The sequence below is a fragment of the Centroberyx affinis genome, unplaced genomic scaffold (assembly GCF_046629955.1).
Source record: "Centroberyx affinis isolate AG114_WGS23_722 - 3 ecotype Tasmania unplaced genomic scaffold, CSIRO-AGI_Caff_v1 ptg002443l_1, whole genome shotgun sequence".
Classification (NCBI taxonomy): domain Eukaryota; kingdom Metazoa; phylum Chordata; class Actinopteri; order Beryciformes; family Berycidae; genus Centroberyx; species Centroberyx affinis.
This window is the reverse complement of record NW_027280685.1, coordinates 300,001-312,586: the sequence shown is the minus strand read 5'-3', so window position 1 is coordinate 312,586 and position 12,586 is coordinate 300,001. Positions and strand designations below refer to the sequence as shown.

Here is a 12,586-nt window from a genome sequence, read left to right as displayed (position 1 = left end):
GAGAGTAATCAACTCATTTATGGTTTTATCACACAGCTTTCATCAACTTGAATGTTCTGGCTGCCACAGGTTTCCCTCATGACACATTGCTGTTAAACTGGGTTTCAGCCGGTCTGGCCTGAAGTGTGAAGTCCGTTTCTCAGCCGCAGCAGTGGGAAATTACTTACTTGTAATCCTGATAACATAAGGAGTGAATTTCCAGGAAGTTCTTAAGCAAATACAACAAGTGTGTCTTCCTTTTACAGATTGTTGGTAAATTAAATCATGTAGAAGTCTTTAAAAAATAATGATAATAGTAATAAACTTTACATGTGTAGCATTTATTCATATTCATTCATTCATCTCTTTATCTCACAATACGATACGCAATTATGGGGTTCAGGATTCAATACAACCATGATACAAAGAAATAAAAGTATGACCAGAATGCAGAATATGCAGAATTATGTTTATTTCTGAGACATAAATATTTCCAGCAATGGCACTGGCTTGCTAGAATTACATTACAAAGTGCAAATAATATAATTTGGATGGAGAGCTTGTGAAATTGTGATGGGCAAGCCGTCTCATTTGTGATTACTACCGCAGAATAAAATGGAGCTAATATGACGATTCATTTTTCTGACCCACGATACGTATTGTCACATTTTTGTATTGCGATATATTTAATTTTCATATATCATCCCATCCCTAATAGTCCACTTCTCTGGTTAAAAAGGGTTCAAAAACTTCCGGTGTGGTTGTAGGATACTGTCGCAAGCGCAGCTATGAAAACATTCATGTAGTGACGATTCAAACAGCAAAAAAATCTCCTTTTAAGGTCAGAGTTTCACAAGCAGCTTAGCACCAAAGAGCATCTTGACTCCATTGTCGTCTAAGAGATAAAGACGATCTCACCGCAGAGAAGATCTTCCCACTGAGATACGTTTGGGAAAACGCAGATAAAAACTGGAACTTCTCCGCTGAGGATATACCTTGTGACAGGTTATCCTCTCTCTGCTCTGAATATCCCAACAGACTAGTGCGGATGAGTAACTGTTAAGGGGAATAAAAAATGGAGCGTCTGAAGATCTCTGTGTGTGCCACTTAAATCCATTCAAATTCAGTTGGCTTTTACTGAGAAGCTTTAGAAGAGTCAGACGGCATATGTCACCGTTTTCACACTCAGCAAAATAGCTGGCAGTCCGGGGCTGTCAGGAGCAATTGGAAAGAGTCGGGATGCGATTATGAAGCTTGGATGAGAAGAAGCGAGGAAAGAGAAGTGATATTCATAGAATAAGAGCGCAAGAGAGGAAATGAGAGAGAGAGAGAGAGCTCATCTTCATACTCATCTGTGTGTCCACCGCTGAATGACAGGCTTGATCTACCCAGAATCCCCTCTGTCACGCCTCTGTGAGCCAGCTCAAAACATCACTAGTCAGATATCTCTCTTTCTCTCCTTCCTCTTTCCTCCAACCTCTCTCTCCCTCACTCTCTCTCTCTCTCTCTCTCTCTCTCACACTCTGCCTGTTTTTGGTGGCAGTGGTCCATTTCCCCAGATGAAGATGATCAAACTGTGGCAGATAGGTCTGAAATTATGGCATGTGGCATAGAAAGAGAGATGGATGGAGCCTTATTACCCCTCAAGTTGAAAGATTTAATGTCAAACCGAACATTTCTCTCAAGGCGAGGGATGCCTCTTATCCTTCATTTGTTGGCTGAGGAGTGTTGATGATCGCCTTGGGCCAAGAGCTATCCGATTAGTTAACTTGATGACTGAAACGTCTCCTTACTTCCGCCTAATAAAAGCACTCAGCTGGATATATATATATATATTTTTTTTTTTTACTTGGTTGCAACTTTCAAAGGCATCTAAACTCTGCTCAGAGCCAAATCTTTTTTGGTTGATTTCATCTGTGAATAAGATTGTGGTAAACAAGTAAAAAAGCATTTATCAGTGGCACAAGGCGAAAATGTGTTCATGCACAAACTGATGTTACTGCAGCAGCAGGGCTAACAAGGGTGATGGCTTCTTTTTCGGATCACTGTTGTCAGGGCTCAAAATTGCGAGTCCTGTGCTTGAATGCATGCTAGACGGGCTCACTACCAAGTCATCTAATTCAATATCCAGCTCCTCAATTAGATAAACAGTATTTAAACTTAAGGAAGCGGTTTAAAGTCACAATGAAACAGCATTTTGAGAGCGTCTTGCTTCTGTAATTTGACGTATTTCTGGTTGAAACAGAAGGGAGGGAGAGAAAGGAAGAGAAGAGAGATTTAAGAAGTTTTATTTGATTGGAGGGGCGGAAGGGGAGATTGTTCAAATATCTGTAATGGTATTATTAAGTGGAATTTTTACATAGGCCTATTGGTACGCCATGAAGTAACCACTAAAAATACACTTTCCAGGAAGCAAAAGTTATGGGGTTTTGATTTCAAAATACAGGCAAATACAAATGTTGTAATTTTTTTTGCCATTTATTGTAAAATAGGTGTATGTTATGACGATGGAAACTTAATCTAACATGCCGTCTCTACCTTGGTTACGGTAGCTGACCTTTGACCTGTATATCTCGTATCCCACAGGGTCGACTGATTGTATCTGCTTTGCCACAGTGGGTACCAATGATCCCGTGACTTCTGCTTTACACATCATCGTGGGTGAGTAGATGTCATTCTACACTCAGAAAACATGCAGCTCCTGCGTGTCAGTGCTCAGGATCATCATCGCTCTCTTATCTTACTGCTTCAAATTGCATGCTGTCCTCAAATTGTTATCAGCGCTGTCTAGGAAACTACATACAAACTCAGTGAGCTGCTAAGATATGATGGTAACCAAGGAGGAAGTGGCTTCACGGAGCCACCCAGCGTGTGATTGGTTCATGGCTCTGTTGGGTGTGTCTTACAGGAGATTCCCAGCCAATGGACGTGTGTTCAGTCCACCACAACAACACTTTCCTCAGATACTCGGTGTCGTTGCTTGGTTACGGTTTCTATGGAGATGTGTTGACAGACAGCGAGAAGAAGAGGTGGATGGGGCCTGCTAGATATGACCTGTCAGGTATGAGGGCCATCATTTACCTCAAGTGTCTTTAGTATGTTTTTTTAGTCCTTTTCAGCTCAGGCCTAGCTACACACTTTCATCTTTGTTTTAACCCTCGGCTAACTGCACTCTGAGCTCACTGACTTTTCATCCTGGCACATTTGAAGGTGGGTTAACCCTGACTTTATCCATGAGCTTGCCAGTCTTGCTCTGGGCCCCAGACATTAGAGGATTAGTGATATAATTCTAATACAGAGCCTCAAGATTACAGATTCAGTGCAAGCTCCTGTGTAGCTCAGTGGTGAGACTCACTAACACCGCCGGGGTTATGATTTCCATTCCCCCTGGGGCCATGCATTATAAATGCCTGCACTCATTGTACTGTAAGGTGCTTTAAACAAAGGCATCTTTCATACGAGGCAAACAATTAGCCCCGGGCCAACTCTTAGTGTACAGATAAGGATAATCCTGAACCCGAAACCTGGAGAATATACTGTGTGGAAAATAAACTAGTTTGCTATTTGGCTTCATTCAGCTGGTTGAGAACAGTTTTACCTCAATATAGAGTTACCTCAAGCATGGCACCTAACATGACTACTTACAACTCTTATCCATCATCAACACTGTATCAATTAGCTGTACTCTTCTGGACTAGAGGATGTTATCTGGACACTAATATTGTTTCTAAACTTTGCTCAAATCAGGGTTCCCATCATGAACATCCTGGAAATGTTATGGAATTTAAAAAAATGTTTTCCATTGTTTCCAATGTTTTCATGTAATTCAAAACTTTGACCTGTAAAGTAAAAGGTGATTGATGTTTGACATTGTATTTGTGTAAATTAAATATATTCATTAGATAGGGTGAAAACTACAGCTGGCATCTTTTTTAGTTTTTGCACTTTAAATTATTGAATAAATTTAAGGGTTGCATTTAAAGGAAGATGTCATTCTTCTTCAAGTTACTCCACAGACACAAACACATTTCCAATGTCATAGCATTTGTAAAGGTTGCTTTATCCATTTCACCATAGTAGTACAGTCATGAAAATGTGGTATGAAGCTATGGAAAATTTATGGGAAAGTTTTGGAATTTAATTGCAAAATAAATGTGGGAACCCTGTGAAATGATTTCTTATTATTTGGTTACGCCTACAACAGCCCCAAGAGAAGAAGAATAGTGGTGCAATTTGTTATCCAGACGGTCACTGTAATGAGATTTTGTTCTTAATTAACTTGCCAGGTATAATTACGGTTACATTAAACACAAGCAAAGATATATTGGCATGTATTCTCTGGCCCACTCTGTGTTTTTGTACCAGGAGTGAAAACGTTCCTGAGCCACAGCTACTACGAAGGCACCGTATCTTTCCTCCCTGCCGAGGACAATCTGGGGAACCCCAGGGACAAGCTGCAGTGTCGATCCGGGTAAATAAACCAAACGCACACACACACACACACACACACACACACACACACACACATACAGGGCTCAGCCAGATTACAGATATGCACTCCATTTCTAGAATTTTTCAGCAGTCCGAGAATTTTACAATGTGCTAACTTATCTGATGTAGTTCAATAGCAGCGGTACACCTGCCAGAGCTCAAATGGGATAGTTTAGGTTTTCAAGCGGCCTATCTGATTTATCGTGGACTGAGAGCCTATTCAGTCCGTTCTAAAAAGCACTTGACTCAGTGCTTTGGGTTTTGAGATGCTGGGCACAGACATTGTTCCCGTTTGTTAGGAATGTTAGTGGGAGTGAAAGGGGCTGAAAACCATTAATCTGAAAGATGCCATGTTTCCTGGCTGTTGGACAAAATATTTCAGTACAGAAAGGGATGTGATTATTCTACAAAAGGTTGTTTCTGGTTGTTGACTTCCATGAGCATTTCTAACAAAATCCAATACCTTATTCTGCCAATACAGTATTTCAATAACAAAACACTGGTACAAGCCTTTTTAGGATGGATTCCCAGTTCCAGTCCCAGTTCATGCTAAATCTTTCAGGCTCCTCAAAATTGTCACTATGTCACAGCGACATTGGAAGAGGTGGCTTGATAACTGTAAAACATTTTTTTTTTTTTTTACGCTGGTATTTCAGGTGCCGTGTCTGCCAGCACAAGTCAGAGGACAAGCCTTGTGAGATGGAGAAGTCTGATAAAGGTATGAGTTTGGGTTATCTGTCTGTCGCTTGTAATATGTCTAATTAATAATAATGAATAAGTGTATCGCCCATTCATCTACCTCATTATCTGTTCTCCACCCTCTCTCTGTTCCCTTGTGTCACACACACACACACACACTTACATATACATGTACAAATATATACAGTATATACATGCAGATACACATGCGCCAACACATGTACAGACGCACACACTCATACACACACATACACACACAGAAATCATTCCACTTCCAACTTCTGCCTCTCAAATTTTGCCTTATCTCCATTTTCTATTTGGGTTGATTCTCTCACGCAGCACAGTGAACTCGCTCCACCAGGGAGTTATTAATGAAAAAATATAAATGGATCAAGGCGGAAGTGGTGTGCCGTCCTCCTCGCCGTCGTGCACCGGAGCATTTTGCGTATCGATTTCCAAATGTCCAGCATCAGCTACTGCGTCTGGTTGATGAGATTACATGTTCCCCGATGAGGTGTGTGTGTGTAGGAGAACAGCGTCGCCTCCTGTTCCCTCATCTGTCCCTCTGACCGCCCCCGACACCATCGCCGTGGTAGATAGGCACTGACAAATCAAGCAAACACACACACACACACACACACACACACACACTTCATTATCTACAATCCTCACAGCCCACCGACACTGCAGCACAAACCTCGAGAGGGGGATGAAATACTGGCTATGTGTCTGTGTATGTGTGTATGTGTGTGTGTGTGTTCATGCATGTGTGTGTGTGTGTGTTCTTTGAGCAGCAGATGAGCTGTGTGTTTACAGAGGGATCTCTCCCAGTCTCTAATTGGTGTCGTGTGCGGATGTTAATTTCCGAGACTTTCTGCCTTGTCTTGGCTAGCTGGGGCTGTGGGTCCCCATGGAGTGTGTGTGTGTGTGTGTGTGTGTGTGTGAGAGAGGGAGCATAACCTGTGTGTGTGTGTGTGTGTGATGTGTGACAGATTCCCACTAATCAGGAAGAAATTTGGCTCTGCCAGCGCTGACGGGGGGTTTGCCTCACGCCAGTGCTGCCGTTTGTTTTTTGTTTTTTTTTGTTTCTTTTTTCTGGCGAGGGAAATCTCAGACAACTGCTAAATCAATGAGGCAAGACACACTCTCTCTGCAAATGAGCCAGCCTCTCCCCCAAAAGCAAATACTCATTTGGAAACATTCTACTAATGTAGAGCCTACAGTCCACAGTTGGATTTGTTGTTTTTTTGCTCTAATCACTAGTTCCCAATTAGTATATTGTTGTTTTTTTATGTAGCCTCGCCGGGCTTGTCATCATTGGTTCAGGTTATCACCTCTGTAAGTTTGTTTTGTGAGATGAGGGGGAAAGGTAATGAATCGTTTTGCTTTCTGAGATCATATAATTTTCCCTCTGAGGTGCTCATAAAACAGTAAGATGCTAATTTGGACTTCTGTGATCACATTTTACAGCGTATTCCAATGACTATCACCCTGGTGACAGGCATTGCCAGTCCCATGGGTGATGCTGTGCCTCTGATTCACCATCACTTGTAAACAGTAGCTATTCCCTGGGGAATAGGGTAGTGGTGCAGGTGCAATCATTGCATCTGTTATTTCAGATTTGCAGGGCATTTGCATGTGTACAGTAAAATATAAAATAAAACATAAAAGTAAATAACTGCCTATCAGGCTACATCGACATGACATGACTGCTGTTTTCGAATTCAGGGCCACCAACTGAATCAATTCTTGTGAATCATTCTCCAAATTTGATAGGACCATCCATTCCATGTCCTTTCAAAGACCAGCAGCTTTCCCTTGGCCAAACTGGACTGGGTTTGAAACATAAGTGTGAGACATATTCAGATACAAGGTTAATACACATACTACAAGATTTCTTGAAATCTGTAAGCACCAAAGTTTCTTAAATGTATCTTGGGTAAATTATTGAGGTATGGCTGCTCTATGAATACTTGGCAAGACATCTGGATCTTAATAGACCCTGATCAGCATCACTGCTGTTGTGTGACAAATGTCTTCAACCTCAGGGCCCATGAACCACATTCAAAATGCACTGTATAATTTCAAAATTAGATTGCTGAAAAGCTGACTTTTCGGAGACACCCAGGTTGATGGTTTCCATCTGCCAACAGCTGCATGTGTTGAATAGCCAAACTAGGGACTAAACCAAGTCAAACTTCTGTAGCTTGCATCCATCTCTTAACTAACTCAAACAAGTAGCCTAAGGAAGCACACATCACGCATGTTTGGAGCGTTTATCCAAACTCATCCAGTATTTACTCCTTTAGTTCATTTCATTTGGGCAGTTGAAAACGAATGCCATTTGAACTTGGGTGTGCATCAAAATAACTGAACCAAGACAAATGAAAATGCAGGTTTTGGTCATCTTCCAAGTGAACTGCAGTGCGGTTTGTTAGGAGTGAGAACGTAATCTGAACCAACTACAGGAAACGACACCAAAACACAAGGTTTTATGGGTATAAGGAGACAGATGTTGACATCTGATAGCCAGCAGTTCCTCATGCTTGGAAAGCCTAGCATAACAAATGAACTGAGGGCAAACTACAGTCTGGACTGATGCTCATATTCAACTATGTCTTCATGTGTTAACTGGTTTGAACACCAGAGAAGGTCTTTTATAATCCATTTCACTTGTAACTGGGCAGCATGAACCTAAACGAACCAAATGCAAAAATGCAGCAAAAATGCAGCAAAAATGCAGCAAAAATGCAGCAAAGTAAACTTTCCCCTGTGGTTCAAACCAAAGAAAACAAACAGTAGATGTGATCGCACTCTGGTACCTGTGTTGCAGATGGCAGCAGTGGGTGGTGTGTGATTCGGGGCAAGTTCATCGCCATCAACGCGGCCAGCATGAGCTGTGCGTGTCCCCGCAGTCCTAAAGGCCTGTCGCCCGCCGCCCACCTGGCCGACGGCACCACCGACCTCATCCTCGTCAGGAAGTGCTCCCGCCTGGACTTCTTCCGACACCTCCTGCGACACACCAACAAAGAAGACCAGGTAGGGAGGAAGCAGTCGGTGTTAACATACATCATCATTAGCCGCTCCGAGCAGGAGTGCTGACCTGAAATTATTTTTTGTCTTCAGAGCATTTTCCATGAAATCACTAAGGGGCAATACTACTGAATTTATGAAACATGTTTTTTCTCATTGTACTGGACGGCCAACTCTCCCCCAGAAGTTACAAGCCATGGCACCAAGACTAATTTGAGATGTCATACTGATGTACAGCCCAGAGCTGCTCCATTGACAGTAAACAGGAAACTGAATGTGTGGGTTCGGGTTTGTGTAAACATTTACATCAAAATGAGATTTATATTGCAGCAATATTATGTTGCAAACCATAAAATGGAGCCTGTTCCACAGACAGTCATCTGAGATGCTGTCACACTCGTTTGTCTTTTCCAAATAATCTTCTGTATATCGTTGAAATTTCACCAATTCGGCTGGGTTGCGACAGACTCTTTGAATTTTGGAGACAGTGGTAAATATTCACTAGTACACATCAAAATATTCGAAGGTTTAGGAATAACACAATCCATTTGAAGAGTGTTTTGGAGAAAGTGATCCTTGCCCAGTAAATCTACACTGAGGAGCTAATAAATAATAAATAAAGGCTGTTATATTGTATGATTCACACTGCGCAGAATGTTCCAGAAATGTGAGCGGGGAATAATGGATGTGATTAATCAGTTTGGATCCAGCAGGGATAAAAGGAGCCTTTCCTTCAAAGTCTGGGGGAAACTGTAAAAAAAAAGAACTGCAAAACTTTTAAAATGATTACATCTCGGCCAAAAAGCCGCGCGTCAATCACACTTGCTGCAGAAGTCGGTATTCAACATGAGGAGTTGCTCAACCTGTGCAAAGAAAGATTGAGAGCGAGTCAGTCAGTGAATGAGCGAGCAGGAGGCAGAGTTTGCCCACTTGCTGTGCTAGCATCTCATTTAGCTGACTCTGCTCTTTTTTTTCCCCAACTAAGGTTCATTTCAGTTCAAATGCCTTAGCCCTTGTGTCCGCCCACATATCATAAATAACCCCAGTCCAGTCCAGAGAGGCACTGGGAAGAGCTGCATCCCAGAGGTTCAGGGATGCATGATATTGGTTTGGGATATCAGGCCAATACCAGACTAAAGCCTCTCTGGACTGCATTATTATTACCAGGTGAGTCTGGTGATTAGTTTTATTCCAAAATGAGATATCAACGATTTAAAAAAAAAATATGACTCTCACATATTGACTGCTGGCAGGAAAGTTAAGCACATTATAGGTTAGTATTGAAGTTAGGAGTCATCTTAAGACATTTGCGTATGAAATAGTTCATTTTGAGGACAGAATCATTTATGTTTTTCAAATATTGCCTGATAAATTCCAGGTAGTAAAATGGACATAGCATTTTGGAATGAAACCCCTCAATTATTATTTCAGGACCACAGGAATTTTAATCTCATCCGGATCAACATCTGGTGTTTCACGCAATTACCAACTGGCACACTCGGCATCTGGATTACAAGGGCCATATAACCAGTGGCGGGGCAGAGCAGCATCACTCATTAGATTAGATTAGTTGAAACTTTGATGATCCCTGTGGGGGAATTAGGTCAAAAGTAATAGGATTGAGCAGGGATAAAAGACAAAGTGAATATAAGCGCACAAATAGAAACATTAAAAGTAAAGATGCATTTAAGCACAGTTTGGTGCCAAGGCAATTTGAGAAAGTAGTGGAAAAGAACGCAGAAGTTTCTGCAACTCTGCAATGATATGGAACTGCTTGAGGAGATTTTTGCCTGTTTTGCTGTTCTGTGGGTGACGTAGTGTGGTGTGTCCCTGGATTACCACAGTCCCAATAAATTATTTTACCATCCAGATGACTGACTGAAAATACCAGTGTGCATGGGAAAAGTCAAATTACTGACCTCCACTGGTAATACTAATGCTAATATTGTGTCAAAGAACTTCCCCAATACTAAAATCCAGTAAGATGTCAGAAGTGAAAGAAGTGATATGACTTTCTTTGCCCGTTTTCACACGTAGAAGGATGTCAGATCTCTCTAATGGAGAGAAATAGATTATATCTCAATAATAATCCCCAAGCGAATGTCCTTAAGTCTATTATTCAGTGAAGGCCAATACTAATAGTGTAGTATTGGCAGTGAAAAGGCATTATGTGGTGCATCCCTAGTTCCTGGCCGTGTCCGCTACTTTATTTGCAACACAGTGAGGGGGACGAGAAGTAGTATAAGTAGGAGGAGTGTGACTTTGCATCAGAGTTCACTTAATATCGGCATCACTGTCCAGCCAAGCGGAGAGAAACAAGGAGTGAGAGGCCACTAAGCATATTCATGGCCTTGTCAGAAAGCCTTTTAGGCAGACCGTCCAGCATGAATGCAAAGCGGCCGCAGTCATAAAGTGGGTCTGATGTGGAATAAATGGCTGTCACTCTGTGTTCAGAAAGAGAGAGGGAGGGCGAGAAGAGATGGAGGACAGGGGGAGAGAGAGTGAGAGAGATAGAGAAGAAAGAGAATAGCTGGAGAACAGACAGAGAGAGAGAGAGAGAAACCCCATGAAGTATAACAAAACAGTAAGCTGAACAAAGCTGAACCTTTCTGTGACAGACTGAGACGAAAGGAGCTTTTGACAAAATAATTTATTTCCTTCTCCTTCTCCTCTTCATTCTACCACAGTTTCTATATTTTCTATATACCTCCATGCTGTCTGACCTCTCCTATGCTCCCCCCCCATCTTGCATTTGATCTCCTACCTATTTATTTTTCTAAATGGGGGGGAATGGAGTCCGCTCAGCTTAATTTTGCTTTTCATTATCAGCAGGAAGGCAGAAAAAGACACGGAATTGTGGAGGCAATGTCCGAAATTAACTTTTTGGCTCACCTGCCAAGAGCTGGTAAACAAAAAAAAATTACCTGCCAAATAACTTAATTTAAAACTTACTCACTCGCTTATATAATGGATCAAGTTTGTAATTCACCATGAAGTGAAACATAATTAAAAAATAACCGATATTCAAATGTTCAGCCCCGTCTCTAAAAAAAAAAGACATCAAACCTTGATGTTCACTGGACAATATTTAAAAAACACAAATGAGTTGCATCCTTATAAATGTTACTGTTGCTTTAAGATATTCAATAGTGAGTTTTACTCTCATTGCAGCAGTTATTCCATGCATGTTTTTTCATTCCATTTTGAACAAGATACTCCTGAGGAAGGCACCTATGTGGAAACTTGTAGGGTAGCAATAAAAAATAAAGGCTTTTTTATCTTTTGCACAAAAAAGAAGAGAACCTTGGCTTCATTTTTCAAGTATTCTTTTACCCTTGATTCCTATGTGCACTTTTTTTTTTGCAAACAAACTTGAAACAGATTTTAAATCAAGGAGGCACTCTGGTATCTCCTCTAGCTTATTTTGGAATGAAACTCTTTGATTCTGGAGGCTTAACCACTACACTCTCTGGGCACGTCTTTCATCCATCAATCCTTCCATCTCTCCTTCCCTTTCTCTATCTGTCTCTCTCCTTTCCTTCCTACCGCTCATCCATCTTTCCATCCCTCCGCAGTTTGACCACTCGTTCGTGGAGGTCCACCGGGTGCGGAGGTTCCATTTCCAGCCCAAGCACCAGGAGGCGGTTTCGATCGAGGACCTGAGTGAGACCGAGAAGAAGAAGAAGACATTCAGTCCCATATGCTCCTCCCCCCCGGCCTGCAGCTACGGCTCCGCCCACAGCAGCTGGAGCTGTGACGGCGAGATCCTGCCTCACACTGCCATCCAAGTCAGGTACCTGATCATGGAAAGACCTTTCAAATTACAATACAGTACAACTCCAAACCTACAGCAGTATGTATTTCAGGCAACGTAGTCTGCACTTTGTCCAGATTTCATTAAAGAAATAGAGGCTGCAGGTGCTCAACTCAAAACCAAAGAACATCAAAGTGAGGTGCAAAATGCCCGGAAACTTAAACAATGGGGGAAAATAACCAGCACAGGAAAAACATATTAATTGTATTGTTATTCACCAGTCACAATGAACATGTTTTGGCTATATATTTGGCTGTTTAAGGCTGTATAGCTGAAACATATTCATTTTGACTGCTGAAGACAGGCACAGTAATAGCCATTTTTCCATTTTTTGAAATTTTATGAACGCCGTGACACATGATTCACTTTTTGAGGCAATGGAGACAGGCGGTATTGCTGTCAGTGTGGATGGGAAATGGCAAATGTCTTTGAATGAGTGCACATAACATCATAGGTTAAACGGCACAAAAGGCATAATGGAAGAAATATTGAAATACTTGTGCACCTCACACCTATTGCATCACCTTCGTCAAGACTGCCCTCTTGGGTATTATTGCTTTAAACTGCAGT

At 41.7% G+C, this 12,586-nt stretch overlaps 1 protein-coding gene across 1 annotated transcript in view; it reads left to right on the top strand.

Moving 5' to 3' along the window:
• The window catches only part of cerk (ceramide kinase), a 34,680-nt gene that overhangs the window by 18,918 nt on the left and 3,176 nt on the right, over positions 1 to 12,586 (top strand). Inside the window, 7 exon segments of the mRNA XM_071533860.1 lie at positions 2,566 to 2,640; positions 2,888 to 3,040; positions 4,345 to 4,450; positions 5,127 to 5,147; positions 6,433 to 6,442; positions 7,924 to 8,208; positions 11,778 to 11,995. Coding sequence (XP_071389961.1) covers positions 2,566 to 2,640; positions 2,888 to 3,040; positions 4,345 to 4,450; positions 5,127 to 5,147; positions 6,433 to 6,442; positions 7,924 to 8,208; positions 11,778 to 11,995 — 868 coding nt within the window.